General features: G+C 54.1%; 1 protein-coding gene and 1 long non-coding RNA gene across 5 annotated transcripts; one reads left to right on the forward strand and one right to left on the reverse strand.

The window, feature by feature from the left end:
* Nucleotides 1-4,447: 4,447 nt before the first annotated feature.
* Spata3 (spermatogenesis associated 3) lies at nucleotides 4,448-21,767 on the reverse strand. Of its 4 annotated transcripts, none has more exons than XM_013519989.1 (4): nucleotides 20,884-21,713; nucleotides 12,888-13,059; nucleotides 10,942-11,073; nucleotides 4,448-4,512 (listed from the first exon to the last, which is right to left on the reverse strand). In XM_013519989.1, the coding sequence occupies exons 1-3, from the start codon at nucleotides 21,617-21,619 to the stop codon at nucleotides 10,977-10,979; spliced, it is 1,005 nt and encodes a 334-aa protein (XP_013375443.1). In that variant the 5' UTR covers nucleotides 21,620-21,713; the 3' UTR covers nucleotides 4,448-4,512; nucleotides 10,942-10,976. The 4 variants fall into 4 exon arrangements, 2 of the variants coding, with proteins under 2 accessions (XP_013375443.1, XP_013375444.1); XR_001236194.1 differs by lacking the exon at nucleotides 4,448-4,512 and adding an exon at nucleotides 11,890-12,050 and having other exon boundaries at nucleotides 10,988-11,073; nucleotides 20,884-21,767; XR_001236193.1 differs by lacking the exon at nucleotides 4,448-4,512 and adding an exon at nucleotides 11,890-12,127 and having other exon boundaries at nucleotides 10,988-11,073; nucleotides 20,884-21,735.
* LOC106149797 lies at nucleotides 17,185-20,295 on the forward strand. The gene is made up of 2 exons (XR_001236195.1): nucleotides 17,185-17,389; nucleotides 18,331-20,295. It is a non-coding gene; the product is annotated as an uncharacterized LOC106149797 (long non-coding RNA).
* Nucleotides 21,768-23,119: the final 1,352 nt, after the last annotated feature.

Below are 23,119 nucleotides of genomic sequence, written 5' to 3' on the forward strand. Positions count from 1 at the left end.
AAACATTCAATCTGCTGGAAGATATAAGAGTTCAAATTCTTCAAGACATTGGTGTAGGCAAAGAGTTTATGAATAAAACCCCAATCACAAAGAAACTATCACAAAGAATCAATAATTGAGATCTCATCTTATTAAAAAGATCTTACAAACCAAGAGAAATCACCAACAGAGTGAAGAAATAACCCACAATGTGGGAAAAAAATGTTTGCCAGCTGTTCCTGAGACAAAAGATTACTATCAAGAACATAGAAAGAACTCCAAAAAGTCAGACCTAGCCACCCTGCTCAGATGGCCACCAAAAGACACGCTCTTTTTCTTGCTTGTAATTGGAGCCTGAGGCAAGAAGAGTGCTGTAAGTTCCAGGCCAGCTGGACCTACATAGTGAGAGCCTATCACAAAACAAAACAAAAAAGGCAGGATCCAGCCAGGCCTGGTGGCACATGCCGGTAAGCCTGTAACTCCAGCACTCAAGGGGCAGAGGCAGGAGGATCTCTGTGAGTTCAAGGTCATCCTGGGCTATATAGTTCAACACCCTGTCTCAAAAAACAAAACAAAACAAAAAAACCTGAAGAAAAAAAAAAAAAGGAATATAGCTCAGTGCTTCTAGGTTCAATTGCTAGTAACACACACACATGCACACACACACACACACACAATCAGGCCCTCCCCCAAATTTAAAAATCCAGTCCAAAAATGGACATCTAAAATCAATAGACACTTTTCAGATGAAGAAGTAGGAACAGCAAATAAATGTGAAGAAATGTTCAACATCATTGGTCATTCAAGAGATGCAAATTAAGACAACACTGAGATTCCATATCACCCCAGAAAGAATGACTATCATCAAGAGATCAGCCCATAACAAATGCTGGCAGGGCTGTGAGGAAAAGAGAAACCCTTCTCCACTGTTTGTAGGCATGTAGACTAGTGCAAACACTGTGGAAATCAGTGTACAGATTCCTCAAAAACTAAAACTAGAGCTTCCATTTGACTCAGCTATTCCCCTCCTGGTATCTTCCCAGAAGAATTAAAAGCATTGTACCACAGTGATATATGTGCACCCATGTTTCTAGCTGCACAGTTTGTCATAGCTAAATCTTGGAAACAACCCAAATGTCCATCAACTGAGGAATGGATAAAGATGTGGTTTTTTCTTTATACAATGTAATACTACACTGCCATAAAGAAGGATGTGCTTGAAACATTTCTAGAAAAATGGATGCACCTTGAGTTCATACTTTTTTTTTTTTTTTTTTTTTTTTTGAGACAGGGTCTTGCTATGCAGTTTAGGCTGACCTTGAGCCACTTTGTAGCCCAGGCTGGCCTTGAACTCACAACTATCCTCCTACCTCAGCCTCCTGAATGGTGGGATTACAGGTATGCACCACTGTGTCCAGTCAAAATTCTCTCTCTCTCTCTCTCTCTCTGTCTCTTTGTATCAGGAATTGAACTCAGGACCTTGTGCTTGCCAAGCAGGCACCAAGCACCACGGAATTAAATCCCTGGCCCTTTGAGTCCATACTCTTAAGTGAAATAAATCATCACACTTGAGTAAATACTGCATTGTCTCTCTGGTGTGAGAAACCAAAAGTGTAAATAAGGACCAAAATGTGTAATAGATATTGTAAATTGGAAGAAAATGTTAAAATGGGGAGGGGAACAAGGAGAGGGGAGGGGAAAAGGAAAGAGGGAAAAGTAAGAAAAAGAGAGGAAAGAAAGAAAACATGGAGAAAAGCTTTTGTAAATGGGGAGGGGAAAAGGGGTTGAAGGGAGGGTAAGAGGAATGGGAAACCAAGTTATACCTTGTACAGGTACAAATTCCCTATGATGAGTGTGATGATTATGTATACCTAAAATGTACCAATAAAATCTGACTGAAAAACAAATGATCTGCCACCTCGTTCCCTTGGGCACCTCTGACCTGGTACCTGGGGACAGAAACTTTGTGCATGCACTACCTGTTTGGAGCCCTTAAAATTTTTTATCCTGACAGGGTCTCACTAAGTCATTAAGCTGTCCAGGCTGAGTTCCAACTTGCCACCCTCCTGCCTCAGCCTCCCAGAGTGCTGGGAATACAGGAGTGCACCACCACACTCATCTGGAACAGAAACCTTTAATGCTCCATCACCAACCCTGCTCAGCCCTGTGGTTTAGACCTAAGTGTCCTCTTCCTTGGACCCTTTCCTCCTTGGCAGCCAGAGATGCTACACCCTGTGAGGAGGCGCCTCAAGCTCTGGGCTTGGTTCCACTTGGCTTTGGCCAGGAATCTTGGGACACTGGCAAGGGCGCTGTGGCCCCTTTGCATCCCTCTCTGACCTTGGGGAGCTGGCCGCCCGAGGTGTGATGGTGCATATGCCATCCCTGTGTGCCCAGAGGTGCTGCTTGGGGCCAGAGGTCTCCACAAGACCCCTGGTGAGGCCAGGACCTGCCCGCTGCAGCTCGAGGAGCCTGGTGTCCTCAGGGGCCCAGGCCTGTTCTGCTGCCCTTGGCGCTGGCTCAGAGCTTGGGCCTTGCAGGAGGCAGAAGAGGTTTCCATTCAAGTGTTTCCTCGGGGCCTGGCACCAGCTCTGGCTCCTTGGTCACTCTGTTCCTCAGTCCCTCAAGAAAGGCCATGTGCCGGGCTGCAGGGCTGGCAGGAGGGTGGCTTCCTGCAGGGTGTGGACGGAGCTTGCTAGGATCTTCCAGCCGGTCCCCCGGCAGCTGCAGGAGGAAGGCCTCTCTGGACCTGGTTCTGCCCTTTGTCCTTTGCCCCAGCCTGTGTACCTCTCCCCGCCGGCCTGGACCCCAGACCTGACTGCTCTGTGGTCTCAAGACCATGTTCAGGCTCAGGGCCAGGCCCGCCCAGCCTGGTGAGGGTGCAGAGCCCGGGGCCTGGCCTCTGCCATGCTCGGCCCAACTTGGCTGTTGAAGACTGGGCTATGGCAATTTTCAACACATAACCCGCTCACTGGTGTCCCCAGCTTTGCTCTCTGCTCTCAGAAGCACCTACCGGAGGCTGCTGCTTTGAACTGGCAGCAAGTGATATCATCCAACGATGGCCTGGGTAAAACAGCCCGGATACAACGGCCCAACCCAGATCTCAGTTTACCCCAAATGGACTTGAAGGCAAGAGCCCTGCCTGGCATCCTCTTCTGTGCCAGCAGCAAGGAAGAGGGGCCCTGCCAGCATCCTTGATCATTCTGCACGCGGATCCCTCTCCTCCCGGCGTCCCGTCTTCAAGATGCCCGGGGAGCCGCAGTACAAGGCCAGGGCCAGCAGATGACCCCACAGTGTCCCCAGGCGCTGTGTCAAGCAGCAATGGCGCACGTTTCCCTGGGGGTGCTGTGGAGGTGCTGCCCAGGTCAGCACCGCCTGGGAATCTAATTGCCGGGATCCACAGCCCAGGGCTGTGAGTTCTTGCTCCTGGGCGCCGGGGCATGCAGTCTGGGGAGGCGGCAGAGGGGAGGGGTGGTGGGCAAATGAGGGGTGCACAGGCCCCGCCTCGGAGGAAATCTGCTTTTAGCTGCCCAGCATTGGTTCCCTTCCTTCCTTCTTTCCCTTCCTTTCTTTTTGAGACAGGGTCTCAAGCACTATGTAGTTTAGGCTGGCCTTGAACTCACTATGTAGCCCAGGTTGGCCTCAAACTAGTGGCAATCCTCCTGCCTCAGCCTCCTGACTGCTGGAATCACAGGTATGCACCACCACGCCTGTCCCTCCCTTGACCAATTGTGAGCAGCTCGGCAGGTCCCTTGGATGTGCCTCTGTGGAACACTCATGTGCATGTAGGGTTGACCCCTTCTGGGTTATGGCTTTGCTGGCATCTCATTTCTTTGCCTGGGGGCTTCTCCCCAGAGTGGGACAAAGTATGGAGGAATCAACTACCTGCCTGCCAGACAGGAGTGGGTGTAAAACACCCCAGTGTCCTCCCTCGAGTAGGAGTCCTCCGTGGCCTCTGCACCCAGGACTGGCTGTCCCCCCTTTCCCGTGTGACCTTCCCGCTCCTGGCTCTGCTTCGGACTTCTAGCCGGGAAGGAAAGGCCCACAGGCACTGGGCGGGCTGAGCACAGGCTGCGGGTCAGGCCGCCCCCTCACAGGGAGCGAGAGAAGCCATTTCCCAGGGACAGCGTGACCCCGAGGTTCGGAGCCGGACATGGACCAGCGCATTCCTCCTGTGCCACAAGCTACGAATAGCACGGACCGGAAGTCCCACTGGCTGGTTACGGTACCAGTACCGCAGGTATTGAGTTAAGCCTTACTGTTCCTGCACTGGGACTCGGGTGGATCTGAAAGAAATCACTTGTTCTCTCGAGCACGCGCCAGGGAAGCGTGCCGGGGAAGTGTGCTGGGGCGGTGGCCCTGGGCAGGAGTGGTGGGTCTCCCTGCCTGACCTGCGGCTCCAACAGTCCCCAAGGCCCGTGCTGACCCCCCACCCTTTTGTGTCCCTGAGTAAAACACAGTAAAAAAAAAATTTTTTTTTTTTTTTTTTTTTGCTTTATTTTGGTGACAAGTGAGATCCTTTGATGGAAACTGGATCTGTAAGAGAAGAAAAATAAGATCAGAGCCATTAGCTCAGGCAGTTCTCTGTGACGCAGAACACAGGCGGCTTTCCAGTTTTACACCTTCGGGATGAGGGTTTGGCAGCTAAGAGCCTTTCGTGGAAAAGCGAACTTTTCATGTCTGGTCTTCTTTCAGCCACACACCCCGCGTGGAGTCCACCTCTTCCCTCAGGCCTGGCGACCGTGGCAAAATGCCTGGCTTCCACTTGGCCTGGTGTCAGTGTTTCTGGCTTCTTCCTCCTCCCCTCAGGGCCCAGGCGCTAAGTCAGAGCTTCACTCGCCAACCCTGGGCCACACTGCGGAGGCTGCCTGCACTCCGTCCCCGAGGGAGCGGGAGGGGAGCCTTTTGTTGGTAACGCCTCATCATTGGCTGAAGAGGGTGTCTGGGAAGGGGTTCACTGAGTTTTAGGAAAGAACATTCTAGAAGCATCTTTCCCAAAACAGGAGGTAACTTCGGGACTGCTGTCAGCTGGTTCTCCACTTTCTGGACAGGGAACGCTACACCACCTGTGAGCCTCCCACAGGGACTGAGCACCGAGCCTTAGGCTCAGGAGGACTCAGTGTCCCCCACAGAGTACCCACAGTGCATGCCCCATCCCACCCACCTTCTGTGTCCCTCCTTCCTGCCGGCCGGGGTCCTGCCTGGTTTGGATGTGTGCCGCGCTTTGCCTGGCTGGGGCAGACGACCTACACTGTTAAACCTAGGTGTGGTGACTCAGCTTCTGGTTCTCATTACTACGGAGTTGTCAGGGCTCTAGGAAGCGCCTCCCTGACCCTTTGCAGCTGTCTTGCCCCGAGCGACTCTATTTGGTATGGATCACAGCTTGCCCTATGTCTCTCTGGTTGGGGTACAAATGCCAAGGTGCAATGATCCAACAAACCACCACCACCGGCCTGGCACAGCTGTAAGGCACGGAGGACACACTGACTGATTTGTGCTAATTATAAAGGACACCAAGGAGCTCACTGGACACGCCAGACCCATGGTGGTGCCACCATCCCGTGCAGGACAGGGAAAAGGAGACACACCTCAGACCGCGTGGCGCCCTGACCTGTCACTTTGTCACAGACCGCGTTGGTGTGCTCCTCTGCCCAGAGAGCACCGGGCAACATCTCCCGACTGCCTGGATTCAATCCTCTCTGTCATTGGTGCTGCCCACTTCGGAGCCTAAATCTATCTGTCTGTTTCGGCTTTTGGAGACAGTGTCTCACTGTGTAGTTCAGGCTGGCCTTGAGCTCACTACATAGCCCAAGCTCTCGGTGATCCTCCTGCCTCAGCCTCCCGAGTGCTGGGATTACAGGTGTGTGCCACCATATCCAGCTCTGCATTGTGTCTACACTGACTTAATCTCCTAGAGATTCTTTACCCTTTTCATCCTGGAACCTAAACCTTATCATTTGCTCTATGATGTATGATTAGAGTGCTAAAATAGTTGAGTTTACAGCAAAAGAAACCACCAACAGAGTGAAGAGCCACCCACAGGGAAAAACTTTTGCCAGCTGTTCCTCAGACAAAGAACTAATATCTAGAATATATAAAGAACTCAAAAAAAAAAAAATCAGACCCCTCAAATTTAAAGACCCAGTTCAAAAATGGGCAATTGAAATGAACAGACACTTCTCAGATGATGAAGTAGAAACAGCAAATATATGAAAAAGTGTTCAACCTCACCGATCATTTGAGAGATGCAAATTAAAACAATGCAGAGATCCCATCTCACCCCAGAAAGAATGGCTGTCGTCAAGAAATCAGTCAATAACAAATGCTGGCAGGGTGGTGAGGAAAAAGGAACCCTTCTCCACTGTTGGTAGGCAGGCAGACTGGTGTGACCACTGTGGAAATCAGTGTGGAGATTCCTCAAAAACTAAAAGTAGAGCTTCCATTTGACTCAGCTATTCCCCTCCTGGGTATCTTCCCAGAAGAATTAAAGGCATCGTACCACAGAGACATATGTGCACCCATGTTTCTAGCTGCACAGTTTGTCATAGCTAAATCTTGGAAACAACCCAGATGCCTGTCAACTGGTGAATGGATAAAGAAGATGTGGTTTTTTTATACAATGGAATAGTACTCTGCCATAAAGAAGGATACATTCGAGACATGTCTAGCTACATGGATGCACCTTGAGACCATACTCTTAAGTGAAAGAAACTGGACACACATGTTTAAATATCGAATTCTTTCTCTGGTGTGAGAAAGCAAAAGTGTGAATAAGGACCAAAGTGCATGCTATTGGGAAATGGGGAGAAAATGTTTAAATGAGAAGGAGAACAAGGGAAGGGGAGGAGAAAAGGAAAGAAGGGACAAGAAAGAAATAGAAGGAAAAAAGTGAAAACAAAGCTTTTGTAAGTAACGAGGGGAGTGGGGTAGAAGAGAGGGGAGGGGAGTGGGGAAAAGCAGCAGCCAGGCACAGAATCCTGGGGTGAATGTGACCCTTGTGCACCTGTAAAGTGCACCAGTGAAAAATAAATCAAGGAAAGGAACAGAGACTAACAAAGTGAACACCTGGGTACCAACTGCTTCAATGACAAAGAAAGGTCAAGCGTTGGATGCGAGTGGCTGAGACAGAACGGAGCGGAGCTGGCGCGGCTGTGGGAGTCAGAGGCGCTGGGAGAGGCGAAGCCAGCGGAACACGCGCCTGTGCCTCCGGGGGAGCTCAGTGGACTCCGACCCGGCGGAAAGGCCCCGCTGCGCCTGCTGCGTCGGTGGGCACTTGTGGTGGTGCTTTCATCTGGGGGGGACCTGAGAGGACCCTGGCCTGCTGAGCTCAGCCGAACCCAGGTCCAGCAGCCAGACGCTGAGTGGCATGGATCTCCGTGCTGAGGGCCTCAGGCACAAGCCGTGGGGAACGTGGGGAAAGGCACCCCCAGAACCTCCAGGCACAGCCCCATCTCAGGCGACTCCCTTTGGGGTAGGCTGGCCACAGTGGAGCCCAAGCCTGGAGCCATCACATCCTCCTCCAGAAAGTCGTGCCCTGACCCTGCACCCAGGCAAGGGGGCCCATGGCCGGCCGGACTAAGGAGGAGGGGCCGCTTCCGGGACTGCTGAGGCTGCGACACTGTACAAGCAAGAGGGGTGTGCTGGCACCGTGGGAGGCTGAGGCAAGAGGAATGCAGGGCTTGGGCAACCTAGTGAGACCCTGGCTCAAAATAAAACTGGACTAGGGCTGAAGCTTTGTGGGGAAGCCCTGGAGTCACCCCTAGTACTAGAGAAAAGAGCGATGTCACAATGACTGTCCCAACCCAGGCCCCCAGTGGCCAGTTGCTGTCCCCCCAAACACAGGTAACTTGGGAGATGAGAAGCTTAGTGACTTTGTCACCAAGGCTGAGTTGCAGCCATGGGGTGGGGGTGCAGCTTCCCCTCCTTCTTCCCCCTACACAACTTCTCCTCTCCAGCGGCCGCAGGCCCCGCTCTGCCGGTGGACTCTGTGTGACACAGAGTGACAAAGTCCTCCCACTTCCGTCCCTCTGCTTGAGGTGGAGGACAGGGTCTCAGGGTGGAGCTGGGCCATCTCCACACCCCACACTGTGGGGCAGCCTGTGCAAGCTGAGCAAGGGGGCGGGCCGCAAGGCTGAGGCTTCATCAGGTACCCGCGTGACGTTTCTTTTGCAGAGCGTGTGTCTTTACTGTTCGAATTTTCATGACAAGTGGGAGGACTTTTCCTTTATGGCCAGACTAAATTTCCTTTAAAAACAAATTTCCAGGGGCTGGGGATTTAGCTCAGCGGCAAAAAGCGCCTGCCTGGCAAGCGCAAGGTCGTGAGTTCGGTTCCCGGTACCGGAGAAAAACCAAAAAACAAAAAAAAAAAAAAAAAAAAAAAAAAAAACAAATTTCCAGGCAGGGTGATGCAAGCCTGTAATAGCAGCACTCTGCGATGCTGAGGCAGGAGAATCATAAGTTCAAGTCCAGCCTGGACAACTTAGTGACTTAGCAAGACCCTGTCTCAAGATAACAAATAAACAGCAGCGAATGTAGCTCAGCGTGAAAGCCCTGGGCTTACTCTTTAGTGCCAACAACAACAACAAAAAGCATTTAAGTAAAAAAAAAAAAATAAGCTGGTTTAAAGGAAAATATGAAGTGACATGACAAGCATCAAAGTCAATCAAGTTTGCTGAACTGTCGAGAGATGGTAATGTTGCTGCTGTGGCACCGAAGGCTTAACTCATGCCCAGCATGCGCCCAACAGTCCATGAGAACTTTTTCAGTGGCCTCTAAACCCAATGAGAAGTTTTTGATTAGCCGTAGTCACGACTTGGATAAACCTCATGGGCTACGATAATGCCACTGCACAAAGCTCCCAGTGAGAGTTGTGCCATTATCGTCTCCATCATGGGGGTGGTGGTTTGAGATGAGGTTTCACTATGTAGTTCAGGCTGGTTCTAAACTCACTACAAAGCCCAGGCTGACCCTGAACTTTCAGCAATCTTCCTGCCTCAGCCTCCCAAGTGCTGGGATTATAGGCTGTGCTGCTAAGCCCAGCCATCCTCTCCATTTAAGAGTTAAGGGGTCAGGTGCTAGGGATATAGCTCAGGGGCATAACTGCCTGCCTGGCAAGCACAAGGTCCTGAGTTTGATTCCCAGCACCAAAAAAAAAAAAAAAAAAAAAAAAAAAAAGAGTTAAGGGGTCAAGGATCCTGCTCCATGCTCTGGGGTTCTGGATACTGAGTGGCTTCGGACCCCAAGCCCATGTGCCTCCAGAACCTGTGCTATTATGGTTTCCATCTCAATGTCCCCCGAAGCCTCAAATGCTCACATGTGGGGCTTTGGGGAGGTAAGTGGGTCATGGGGGTGTGACATTCATCTGTGGATTCCTATGCTGATGAATTTATAGTCAAATGTGATGTTGGGGGGTGGAGCCTGGTGGTCTCTGGGGGCGTGGCCTGAAAGGGTCTCTCTGTCCCTCCTCCCCCCTTGATCCCTCTCTGCTTCCTGCCAGCTGGCCATGAATAACTCTCCTCTGCGGTGCCCCTCTGCCATGCCAGGGAGCCAGCAGACCATGAACTGGACCTTTACAAACTGTGAGGCAAAATAAACCTATCTTCCTTTAACTTGTGGGTGTTGGGTATTATTTCCCAGGGAAGAAAAGTAACTAGGACACTCACTCAGCCACAGTGGGCTCTGCTGCAGGGAACCTCGGGGAGGGAACATCAATACAGTGCCCTCCTCGTGCAGCCAGTATCTCCGTCCCCCAGCCCGACAGCAGCCCTGCACCTCTGCAGGTCCTTCACTGAACCCCTGGGAGGGGCTGTTGCTGTCCCCGCTAGGGATAACACTGACTGTCAGGCTGCCCAGGTCCTCTGGTAACACTGTCAGGGCTGGAAGCTATGGGCTCTAACTCCAAGGCAGCATCTTTCCAACCACCCAACAGCAGCAGTGCTGAGACCCGCCAGCCGCCAGCTCTGTCCTGCAGGACGTGTCACTGCCAACAAGCTCGAATGAGCAGGCACGGTGACGTTCCCTAGTCACAGATGGGAAAACTGAGGCTCTTAACTGCTGTGGTACTTCCTGAGGTGGCAGGTGCCTCAAATTCTACTCCACAAGTGTCCCTGGAACAGATGCGTGCAGCCTGGGGAGGATGCCGAGCTCTCACTGGAGCTATTTTCTGGGTTAGCTTTTGAGCGAGTTGAACATCTACTCCTAGCCCTGGGCTGCAGGGTGCCCATTCTCTGCCCACTCCTGGGAGCAGTGGAGGTCCAGGGCTGAGTGGAGCTGCTTTTTCCACAAAGAAATGCACTCCCTGCCTCCACCCTGCAGCCAAAGGCAGACTGTCTCATGGGGAGCCAAAGGGGAGGCCTCACGCCTCTTGTGAGCGCAGCTGTGGGGTGCAGTTCTTGTCCCGGGGTCCCCTGGGATCCGGCTGAAGCCTTGTTCACCTCCTCCCTTGCCCTCTCTCCCCTCCCCTTCTCCTTCCTCAGAGCACTTCCTGTGCACCTGATCCTTGCTCCAGGCTCTGCTTCTGAGAGCCTGGCTGAGGTGGGGCGGGAGTGGAGGCGGCAGAGCAAGGCCTGCCGTTTGCCCTCAAGGATCTTGTAGCATAGCTGGGAAGTCAGATCACATGTACACCACAGAGCCATGTGCGGCGAGACACAGACCAGCGTGGAGAACACAGTGACGGAGAGGACAGAAGGAAGACAGGAGATGGTGGGGAAGGAAGGCCTGCCCCCGGCCCTCCCACACCGCCAGTCCAGTACCCACGACCAGGAGTACTGGGAGCTGTCCCGGGGAAGAAGGGGCACGGGAGGAGGTAGGCGTCCGCTCTGGTGCCCTGACAGTGGGCCCAGCATCCTCCGCGAGCATCAGGGCTGCCTGAGAGGACAGAAGTGAGGCACTGACCTGAGAGGCTCAGGGGCTTGGCCCACCCGCAGAGACCCCTGCATTCAGAGAAGGGACAGGGGCTCCTCCTACCTGCTGGGCGCGGGCCTGGGCTTCGTCACCAGGCGTCAGTGATGTAGTAGGCAGCTCCCAGGGCCCCCAGAGCCACAGCCACAGTCCCGAGGGCTTGTAGCACGAGGGAAGCAGTGTTTCTTGGGAGGTTTTCTGTGGAGCAAGCAGGAGGGGGTTTGGAGAAGAGGACTTTGCATCCGGGAGAAAGTGGAAATTATGAGGTCCCCTCTGGATCCTGCTCTTGAGGGAACATTATTCTCCTGCCCCTTCCAACAAATCTCCAACACAAAGCCCCCTGGGACCTGAGGATGGCCTGGCCTGGCCTGGCGTTTGGAGGGGGAGAGGACCCCTCACGCCTTGATCTCTCAGTCCTCACAATAGCCCTAGATGGTAGGACCTATCCTCTGACTCCAATGTGTGTGTGAATTGTGCATTTCTTCTCTCTTTCTTTCTTTCTTTCTTTTCTTTCTTTCTTTCTTTCTTTCTTTCTTTCTTTCTTTCTTTCTTTCTTTCTTTCTTTCTTTCTTTTTTTGGTGGGGCGAGGGACAGGGTCTTGCTGTGTAGCCCAGACTGGCTTTGAACTCACTATGTAGCCCAGGCCAGCTCAAACACTCGTGACCCTCCTGTCTCAGCCTCCCAAGTACTGGGATTACACATGTGTGCACCACCATCCATTTTAGAGATAAGGAACCCCAGGAAATAACAGACTACGCTGGTTACAAAGGCTGGAAAGAATATACTACCACACTAGTCATTTCCAGGAAGGCATTCCAAAAATGCAACCCTTTCGCTAGAACTCCTACAAAGGTAGGGATTCTTATTTAATGTGAATGCGAATCTTAAGCCAAGAGCCAAGATTTCATCTCAGGTTGATTCTGAGCCTTGTTTTTGCCTTTCCTCTGCCTACTTGGATCTCCCTCTTCAATTTAAGCCATAGAGGATCCCAGGATTCTTTGAGGCTCAGCTTACATCGTGGGGACCCCAAGGTGTCCAGCTGGACCCCAAGCACTGTTTCGTTCTGAAACTCCCAGGACCTCCGGGGACGCGGCACTTCCTGTCTCTCGTTCAGCCTCTAAGGGCCCAGGACATGGCTCCCCAGCCACTGCACGCGGTTCAGGGTAGAGACGGTTCTAGAACAATAACAGTAACCCCGGGTCTGCAGCCACAGTGTCTTCTCAGGAGGGGCAGCGGCGGGCCTGGCATGGCTCTGTGGAGGAGGACAAGTGGGCTGGACTGCAGGTGACAGGGTGGGGGCGGGGAGGGTGCCATCCACAGAGCAGCCGGGGGGTGGGGTGGGGTGGTGTGTGGCCCCAGTGGAGACCCCAGGAACAGCCTGATGGAAGTGGCTGAGGCCTTGCTGTGACCTGGAGGGGGCTTAGGGTCACAGTCTGCTCTTATCACTAAATTCCAGGAAATTCCTAGACAGGTCAAGCAATCGAAGCTCGAAAAGCTCCCAAGTCCCAGGGAGTTGATGAAGGAGGTAAGCTTTTTTGTATGTTTCTTTGCCTTTTGTTTTTTGTTTTGGTACTGGGGATTGAACCCAGGGAGTCATCCTCAGCCCTTTAAAAGAACTTTTTTTTTTTTTTAAATTTCAAGACATGGTTTTGCTAAACCGCTAAGATGCCCAGGCTGGGCTTCAACTTGCCACCCTCCTGCCTCAGCCTCCCAGAGTGCTGGGATTACAGGTGTGTGCCCCAACATCGGGGCGGGAGTGTGTTCTGTGGAACAGAGAGAGTCTATAGGGAAAGGAAAAAGGAACTGCCTGAAAAGAAGATCCCAGAAAGGAAAGAAACAGGCACCCCTCTGCAAAGGTGGGTGCGTCCCCCAGATGCAGGTTGGGTCAGAAAGGGCCTGCGTGGCCTGTCATTCCCAGAGGTAGTTACTCGTGACCGCTCCCAGGGGCTGGGGACTGAGCCTCGCCCTGCGAACCCGAGCCCCAGGCGCCAGCCCCCCACGCGCCCGGGAACCTGTAGAAGGTGAGTAGGTTGGGGAATCCTCTCCCTGGCATGGCCTGCCAATCCCGAGGCAGAAGGACATCGAAGATGCGGCTGTGGCAAAGCCCCAGGCGACGCCAGCAAGTGGAGCTGCCTGGGCAGGCAACGCAGGAGCAGGGCCACGGGCCCGCAGGGGTCACAGGCCCTGGTGGACAGAGAAAGGGACAGATGAGGGATGCACATGCCTCAGGGAGCCGAGGGACAGAAAGGAGGACAGTTCGGGAAGGCTCCCTGGCCGCCAAGCTGCGTGCACACATGTGGCAGCTGCAGGGTTACCATGGAAACCCAGAGTGTCTAAAGGCCTCAGCCAGGATGCGGCACCCAACTACCCAAGCTGGACCTCAGTCCCTCGGCACAGTCCCTCCACACTTCCAGGCATTGTCCATCTCATTTAATTATCACAACCATCGTACATTTTACAAATAAGGAAACTGAGGCTCAAGGGATATGTGGGCTGTGCCCTTACAGCAAGTAGGCTGCAGAAGTTGACTTCAACTCGAGATTTCTACCTTTGGAGCCAGTGAAATGGGGCCACAGATGTGGCAGGAAGAGAGACAAGCAGGTGGCTGCCCACCCAGGAGAGCTTGGAGCCTGCCAGAGGGGAAGCAGCCACGTTCCACTTCTGGGTAGGCGGGCGCTGTGAGCCGTGCAGAAGACAAGGCTGCTCTGGTTTGCAGTCCTGGAAATACTTCTCAAAGGGATCTCTCATTTCTGGCCTCTGGGCTGGATCCCAGCAGGACGTGGAGGTGGCGCCCCCTGCTGTTAGGCAAGAGGATTTCCAGCTGGGTAACTTTCAGCTCTTACCAATCCAGCTAGACCCGGCTAGGGATTCCTCAGGCCTGAGCTCCTGCGAACTTCACCCACCCTTCCTGGAATGCGGAAGGAAGGGATTCCAAGGGCAGTACATCTTTGTTTCCCTACTTTTCGTTAAAAAAAATAAAATTGATTATTCCCAGACCATGAAATTCGCTCGTTCAGGAGTATTAAGTGGCTTTTAGTTGTGTATACTCATAAAGTTGTGTGACCATCACCACCACCTAATTTTGGGACATTTTCATTTCCTAAAAAGTAAATCATATCCACCTTAGCATTCACTCCCTGGTTCCTCCCCCACCAAGTCCCTGGCAATAAATCGCCTAGTCTGGGCATTTCAGATGCAGACACGTGGAATCATGTCGGTGAGAACCTCTCTTTTTTCATTCAGCCTAATGTTTTTGTTGTTTTTTTTGTTTTTGTTTTTTGTCTTTCACTGCATTTGCTGTATTGTGCTATTATACCAGATTTTGTTCATCCACCCATCAGTTGATGGGTACTTGGGCTGTTTCCACTTTTTGGTTATTATGAATAATGCTCCTATGAACATTCTTGTACAAGATTTTGTAGGGATTGGAGGTTTTGTTCTTTGAGATAGGCTCTCACTATGTCATTCAGGCTGACCTTGAACTTGCTTATGTAGCCTGTGCTGGCCTTGAACTCATGCAGTACCTCTGCCTCAGTCTCCCAGGTGCTGGGATTTTAGTCGTGTACCATCATGCTCGGCCCAAGACTGTTGTTTTGAATTCTCTTGTGTCTGTGCTCAAGAGTGAGATTGCTAGGTCATAAGGCAACTCTGTTTTGCTTTTGGCTTTTTGAGACAGGGTCTCGCTATGTAATTCAGGCTGACCTCGAACTATGTAGCACAGGATGGTCTTGAACTTGAGGTGATCCTCCTGCCTCAGCCTCCCAAATGCTTCGATTACAGGCATGTGCCACTACCCGGCAGCAACTTTTTAACTTTTGAGGAACTGCCAGTTTCCCAGTTTTCCTCAGCAGCTGCACCATTTCATAGTTTCCAGTTTCTCCACATCCTCAGCAACATCTGTAACTGTACAATTTTTAAAATTTTGTTTTTGTGGTACTGGGGATTGAACCTAGGGCCTCGAATAAGTGCTCTAACATTGAGCCCCATACTGGCCTTTATTTTGAGACAAGATCTTGCTAGGTTGCACAGATCTTTGCACAGATCTTTGAGACAAGATCTTGCTAGGCTGGGCTTGAACTTGTACTCCTCCTGCCTCATCCTCTGAGCTGGGATTACAGGTGTGCACTGCTGTCCTTAGCTCTATTGACCATCTTTTTTATTACAGTCATCCTAGCGGGGTCTTATCTTTGTTTGAGTGGCCATATTTTGTACACAAACAGTCTTGATTTTAGAAATTACTTCCTTTACTTAAAGGTCTCCATCCCGTATCTCCAATGTTCTTTTCCACACTGGCTCAGAGGACAATTCCTCCGGAAGGAGTGCAGGGGTCAACCGTGGTCACTGCCTAGCCACCAGGGAATCTTGCTTGGTTTCCTTAGTAAGTGAAACTCCTCTCTGAGACAGAGCCCCAGGCTGTCTTTACAAGATGTGGGAATGAAAAGTTTTGCTTCCTACAATCCCAGTTCCAAGGACTGTGGTGCTGAAATGCTGCTCTGTGGCCCATGCTCACGGCGCGCTGGACACCTTCTGCAGCACTCAGACCCGTGGCCTTGGGCTGAGGCTGGTGGATTCTTAGCCACAGGAGCCTGTTGTCATGGCAACCTTTGGGTTACTCTCTTTGCTCAGCATCCCAGAGGGCGCGGCCTGCTCAGTGCAAACAAACTCCCATCTTGCATGAGAGGCCCCGGGCAGGTCATTCTCTTTCCTGGGGAGAGCTCGAGTCTCCTGGAACTGAGTGGCCGAGCTGTGGTTCAGGGCAAGGACTCTGGAGTGCTAACAGGGCTGCTCCAGAGCAAGCTGTCTGACTCCTGTGAGCCTTAGTTTCTCCATCTATAAAATGGGGACAGGGACAGTCCCTTCCCAATAAGGCTATCCGATGAGTAGATGAACTTGGACGGCCGGACACACAGTAAGTGCTGGGTGACACTGCAGGGAGCAGGCACCAGGATGTGAGTACCAGAACAGCACCGCCCGCTCCTAACGCCACTCGCGTCCCCCTGAGTCCAGCACTAACTCAGCCTCTCCAGCTACTCAGGACGACGGACCAACCACTTTGCTCAGACAGCCACGCCCCTCTGGGGAAGACGTGATTCCAGCGGGATTGTTTACACTGAGCAGAAACCTGTCTGCTTCTAGAGCCTGTGGGTCAGCAATTCAGCAAATAAAAATGCAGGCCGGCCACGCAGCACCGGGGACACGTGAACTACACACTGTGTGTCTGAAATCAAAGTCTGGCTGGGGGCTGTTTGTACCTGGCCACCCTCTCCACCGGCCTTAGACTCCTGGGCACAACGGCAACTCTACTCCCACCTTGCACCTGACTGACACCCTCTAACTCCCTCACAGACCACTCGGTTCTCAGCTCCCCATCCCCGTCCACCTCCCTCGCCAGGACCAGCTTCTCTGATCTTGGTTGTTAGGCATCGTTTGCAGCCCATGAGGACAGCCTGATGAGGTCGGAGTAACACGGTGAAGCCATCTCCTTTGTTTTAAACCAGATACTTCTATTAATGTGTCCTTGGTTTTAGTTTTCCAGCATCCACACAGTATCACTGGCTCCTAATGAGCTAGTACTGGTACGGAGCCGAGATGAAGGTTAATAAATATGTACTGTCTTCCGTGAGACTCGGGATGCTGAGGAAACACAAAACCCAGGAATCCTGGTCTTTCAGGTCAAAATAACAACAAAAACCTGCATGCTTCACCAGCACAGCTCCAGAGCGCACGTTAACTGGCCCCTCGGCCCCCTAGGGACCTGCCCCAGGAGACTAGACCTGTGCAGGTGAGATGTGGGCGCACCTGCTTTCCTGGGTGGCGGAGCTGCTTTGGGGCTGGGAGCGGAGAGGCTCCCGGTGGAGTGGTAGGTCTTGGGCGCTGGGAGAGCTTGGGCTTCTGGCTGCGGCTGCGGCTGCGGCTGTGGCTGCGGCTGGGCGGGCTTGGGACACAGCTGCTGGGTGCTGGGCTCCCTGCACGGCTGCGGTGGGGTGGGCTCGGTGACCGGCTTTGGCCGTGAGGCCTCGGAGCTGGGCTGCGTGGTGTTGGAGCTGGGCTGGGTGGCGTCGGAGCTGGGCTGTGTGCTGGAGTCCGAGCTGGTCTGTTGGGATATGGACTCCCGGCGGCGCCTGGTCTCGGTCTTCACCTTTTTCTTCTTGACCTTCTTCATGGTGGGGCCGCCCGAGTTAAATGTGGGCGTCCATGGAGCTGCCTCGGCTCCAGCAGAGAGACCGCCTGTCCTCTGCCCTCCAGGTGTGGCTCTGGCCTCTGACTGGACCCGGGTCCCACAGGGCACAGTCATCCACACCCCCTGTGAGGTCACAGAAGCCAGGTGGTTCCCATGGCTGGGGCTCCAGGGAGGGCTCTCTGCAGGCCACCACCTGCCGTCGTTCCTCCTCCCAAGCTGCCGGGACGGGCAGAGGATGCGAGTCACTCTGTCCCCTGCGGGCCGCGCTAAGCCTGTCAGGGGAACACGTGACAACTGGACCCCAGGATCCTGGGACCTGGGCACCACCGTCAGGTACCTCTCCCTAGCGCGCTGCTGGGGCTCCCTGAACTTCCTCTTTACTATGAGACACACGGGCTGGGACACTCAGCTCTGTCGCTGATTCCCAGATGTAAAAGCAAAACCCCAGACAGCTTCGCTCTCCAGGCCTTCAGAAAGGCTCCCGAAGATGTAGGCTTCTTTGAGCACTTTACATCCCACAGACCAAAGCCCTTTTGTCTCTGAGTAGCTCTGCCTTCCTCCAAAGGGAGGGGAGAGGAGCTCGGGGGTTCCCAACTGCATTAAACCCCTGCCTTCCCCACAGACATCTCCATTACAACATACCAGCCACTCAGAAAACAAAGATTAGCTCAAACTCATGACACTGGCAAATCAGTGATGACCTCTGAAGCCCCACTCTGGTCGGGTCAAATCGACCGTGAAGCTTTCTCTGCACAAGTAACGTGGTTCCCATTTCAGGATGGGAGAATGAAAAGTACTGTGACAAGACTCAACCTCACATTTTGCAACATAAAACACGCTCCCAGGGAGACAGAATTTTCAGTGCAAAGCACATCCTGGTGCAAGTGCGCTGTCAACTCTACCCGACTCCCTGCAGCCTGCCAGAGGGTGACCCTACCCACGACATGATTTGGGGTACAGCCAGCTACATAGAAAGTGCTCCAAGGGGTCCCCACACAAGGCTGGACCCATCATCAACAGTGAAATGACAGGACCTAGTTTGGGACTTCTAGATCCTGCAAAAAGTTTAATGATTTTTTTTTGTTTGTTTTCCTTTTTGAGACAGGGTCTCAGTATGTAGTTCAGCTGGGCTTGAACTCACTACGTAGCACAGGTTAGCCTTGAACTTGCAGTGACCCGCCTGGCTCAGCCTCCCGAGTGCTGAGATTCCCAGCTTGCACCACCATGCCCGGCCACAATAATCTTTTTTTTTTTTTTTTTTTTTTTTTTTGCAGAGGAGAATACTGATGTCCAGAGAAGTTAAATTTTCTATGGTCACACAACTGGTTGGGGCACGGACAGGGCCAAATTCCAGTCCAGGGCTCTTTCTTTCCATGACCCCAGCAGGCAAGAGGGAATCAATTATATAGATCTTGAAATGAATGAAGGAAAAAGTCCCTTGAATGGGAAGATGGAAGAAGACAAAGGCATGAAGGATGAGCAGTGCAGGGAAGCGCGCTCAGTGGGGCTGGATTCTATTTGGCTGACCTGGTGGTGCGGAGTAAGGAAGCTGAGGGAGCAGGTGAACTGTAAGAAAGGGTAACTCCAAGGTCAAGAGCAAGGGGTGCCTGGAGGGGAATCCACACTCAGGCCTGGGACCCACGGAATTAGGCAGATGGGTCCAGCACTCCTAAGGCATTCATCTCTGCAAAACCGCTACCGGCACCACTGGGCTTCAGCTGAGGATTTTCCACCTGGTTTGAATTGGGGTTTCTCAGCCTCAGCCCTACCGACGTTTGGGCGGGAAAATTCCTTCTTGTGGGTTGTCCTGCGTGTCGCCAGAGGTTTAGCAGCATCTCTGGCCTCGACTCACTAATACTGTCGACCCCATGTCAAGCAAAATGTCTCCTGACATTGCTCAGTGTCCTGGGGCAGTGGTGGCAAACCCACGGCACGCTGGCTGCTCGTATCACTGAAAGCTCCAAAAGCTTTGCCATTCCTTTGTAGGGGTAGGAGGGGATGTCAACACTGCCCCGGTTGATGAACCACTGGTTTAAATGAGTCAAACACTGGCAGAACTCCCAGGCAGCCATGAAAGGGATGCCATTTCATCTGAAGGAGAGAAACAGCATGCCGCACAGGTCTCTGTTCCCGGGAGGCCGAGGAAACACTGAGGGCAGAGCCTTCAGACCGGGTGCTGCCCGACACAGGAAGAAGCACTCCCGGGACAGAGGCTTCCCGGAAGAACACAGCACGGCACAGCCGTCGCTGTTCCCCACAGCGCCTTCCCTGCCCTCCGCCTCCTGCTGGGGAACCCCTACCACGCCATCACCCAGGCTTATGGGCCTCTGTGTTGCTTCCCGTGTCCAGCACTGCCAACCGTGAGCGCAGAGGTCTGGGAAACACAGCTCATTTCCCGCTATCACCACTAGCTCTGTCCAAATGCTTCCCATGGTTTCGATCCCTCTCAAAGGGACCCGTGGGAAGCCAGCTTTGCTTTTTGGGCCCCGGAGTCGGTCCGTATGACACTGATCACGTTCTCAACAGGGACAGAATTCTAACCCTGCACCCCGGACTGTGGGGACCAGGGAGGGCCAGCGTCTAGCAGGGGCTCAGCACAAGCTGCACGAACTGAACGAGGGTGAGGCAGGCTGGGTGGGGGTAAAGGCAACAAGCACCCAAGAGACTTAATCGCCAAGGGGCTGGGCCACAGACGGCCTGGGATGGGTCTGGCCCCGGCTGAGAGGCACCGTTGGAAGAGTGCGTAGGCAGGGGCCTTCCTGACCAGAAGCGCTGGCCCCGTGGAACTGCTGTAGGCCACTGAGGGGGGACAGGAGGACAAGTCTCGGGGCGGGAAGCTCAGAACTCAGGACAAGCCCCCAGGGCTGGGAAAATCCCCGCAGGTGCCTCGACATTCGTCCTGAAGCTGGAGGGCACCTCAGACATCGCCTGGTCCTTCACCTCGCTGTCACATGGGAACAAGTCACATGGAGAGGACACTGGCGCTGGTCACCAGGTAGAGCGGGTAGAGCTCACTGCTGGCCCCCAGCCTCTCGGTCCCTGCTCCTGCCTGGAAGGGCCCCCAAGACAGAAGGGCTCGCGGCTCGTGTGAGCGGCCCCACATCCCACTGCCACAGGCCTGGAGTCCTTGCTAGAAGGGTCCGGAGACCTGGTGGTGAGAACTCTGGAGGCTGAGGCAGGGGAATTTCAAGTTCAAGCTCAGCCCCAAGAGCCAGTTTGGTAAGATACTGTCTCTAAAATAAAAAAAAAAAAAAAATTAAAAAGGGCTTGGGATGAGCGCAGAGTGAGGAAGACCCTGAGTCCAAGCTCCAGCAGCAAAGGGACAAACTGCAGGAGGCCGGCTGCTCTCCAAGCACGGACAGACCAGGGCCGCTGTGAGCACTGGCCCAGAAAAAGACTTCTGACAGCGCGGGGCTCGCGAGAGCAGGCTTGTGTTGTGATTATTGTTCCCGGGAGGACTCCGTCCCTGCGAGGAGGAGCGGGTGGCCCTTGTTCCAGCGAAATCCCCATCAGGAGTTTACAAAAGACCGACTGGCAGTAGTGGGGGTCAACACCCCAAGCGGTGGGTGGGGCCGACGAGTGGGAGGTCTTGCCCTCCGAGTTAGGTTCACTGAAACAGCTGAGATCGTCCCAGTGCGCACACCGCACATCGGGGAAAAGAGGGCGAGCTCACCTCCCGTTCAAGTGGTGTCCCAACCCAGCAGGCCGCGAGGCGAGGAGGGGACGCGGCTGTTCCCGGGGAGCGCAGGGTCAGGGACAGGACTCCGGACGGCAGCCCACCCAAGGCCCTCCCGGCCGAACGTTCCAGCCCACCCTCGGCCCCTCACCATCCGTCTGGGTCTGGCGATCCACCAGGTGGACTCCGGGCGCCTGGCTGGCGGCGCGCTGCACGTCCAGGCTGCCCTGAGCGCGGCCGGGGCGGAACACCGCGGTGTGCACCTCCGCGGCCCGGCCGTGCGGCGCGAAGACGCTGCAGAGCAGGCTCTCCAGGCGGCGGCGCGCCTCGGCCTCCTCCTCCGGCCGCGGCTGCACGACGACCCCGAGGAGCGCCGTGGGTGGGCGGCGCTGCCGGGCACGCACCTTGCCCAGCAGCAGCTGCACCCGCAGCAGCTGCGTGCAAAGCGCACGCGCGCTGCACAGCACGAGGACCAGGTTCGCCCCCCGCTCCGCCGAGCCGGGGGTCTCGGGCGGAGCTCCGGCCGTCTGGTGCTCTCTCGCGTCCGCGGGCTGGGCCTGGGGCTTGGGCTTGGCGCGCTGCGGCTTCTCCTCCAAGCGCGGGGACTTGGCCGCCGGGCCGTCAGAGCCGTGCGCCACGCTGTCGCCTGAGCGCTTGAGACCCCTCCTGGCGCAGTCAGTGGAGCTGCTGGGACGGATGGTGGCGCGGCGGGACGAGGATCCGCCGAAGTCCTGCAGGGTCGCACAGCACTCGTCCTGCTTCCAGTACCCGCCTATCAGCAGCACCTGGCCACGACCTTCGGCAGACGGGGCCGGCATGTCCTCCTGCTCCTCAGCGGACTCCTCCTGAGGGCCCTCCGAGGGCTGCGCCCCAATCGGCTGCTCCATGCCCAGCCGGCTCCCTTGCCCCAATGGCCTCCGGCCTCTGTTGGCCGAGAGAAAAGCTGCCCTTCCTGGAGCATGTCACAATACCCCCGCGCCCTACCTCTCCTGGCCGACGGAGGGACGTTGCTTGTTGAACGAACGCTGGTGTAACTAACGCTGGCTGTTTCCTTTCTCCCTCATTTTGCATGGGTGTGGCTTTCAAAGGCACTGATGCTTATCCCACGGGTAGAGCTTTTTGCCCAAACCAAACGGATCTGTGTGCGCCCAGGGTATTTACAAAGCCATTGATGAGGGTGCCTCTGCCCTGGAATTTAAACAAAGCGGCCTTTCTGGGCGGCTGGGGTCCGGCAGGCAGGTTCTGCTCCATTTCAGTCTGCTGCTGTCTGGGTGAGCTGGGAGCAGTGGCCCGGGCCTGTTATCCGATGATGGGGGTGCCGGAGACGGATTTAGGATCCCTCAGTTCCAGTCTTCTGTGGGTGCCCCAAGGCCAGTCAAAGTGACAGCAAAGATCCTCAGCAAAGCAAAACCCAAAGCCAAAACTCAGCTACCTTGCCATGGGATGAGCAAGAGCCTGAGGAGGTGGGGCAGAGGGACCCCAAGGTTGGGGAACCCCAAGGTTCCTTTTTTTAGTTTTCTTTAAAAAAATTAACTGTGCGGACTTCTAAACTATCGTTAAAAGTATACAAATAAATGACTGAGCCGGGCGTGGTGGTGCACACCTGTCATCCCAGCACTTGGGAGGCTGAGGCAGGAGGATCGTTGGGAGTTCGTTGGGCTACAAAGTGAGCTCAAGGCCAGCCTGAACTGCATAGCAAGACCCTGTCTCAAAAAGACAAAAAAAAAAAAAAAAAAAAAAAAAAGACTAAAAAGCAAGCTATCAGAAAACTAAGCCGAAATCCTAATAAAAGCCTGAAAAGCCTAACGCCCACCTTGTCAGGGTTGGGGAGCCCCTTCCAGCCCCTTCCCCTTAGCTGAGCACGTCTGAAAGGTCCCTGTCAGGACTTCGTGGGGCTGGGTCACTAGAGAAGAGGGACAAGTGCTGCTGAACTTTCACCTCAGACGGGCCTGACCAGCGAGCCCACCAGACAGCCTAGCGCTCCAGACAGCTTCCTTGAGAGCCGGGAGACCTCACTGTGCTTTGACTTGTGCTTTCTAAATCAGCTTTTACCATAAAGTCCTGAGAGGACCGCTCCCTAAAGGAGCTATGGTCTCAGACTCTCCTCCCATTTGATCTGCTCTGTCCCTGCCGTGCAGAGAAGCATCGCAAAGCCTGCTACGGGCAGCACCGTGACCGCTGCTCATCCAGCCACATGTGGGCACTTGCCAGAGGCCAGGACATCTCACTGGGATTCCTCTTCATCAGCCCCTGGCACAACGAAGCCACAGTGTGGCAGAGGGGAGAGAGGTGGCAGGGCTGCCAGCCTCCTTGGGACCTTAGTGAGGGGGATGGATGATCAGGCTGGAGTCTAGCCATCCCCAGGCCCTGTGGGCCCAGCCCTTTTG

This window comes from Chinchilla lanigera, unplaced genomic scaffold (genome assembly GCF_000276665.1).
Source record: "Chinchilla lanigera isolate Chin_1 unplaced genomic scaffold, ChiLan1.0 scaffold00052, whole genome shotgun sequence".
NCBI classification, from domain to species: Eukaryota; Metazoa; Chordata; class Mammalia; order Rodentia; family Chinchillidae; genus Chinchilla; species Chinchilla lanigera.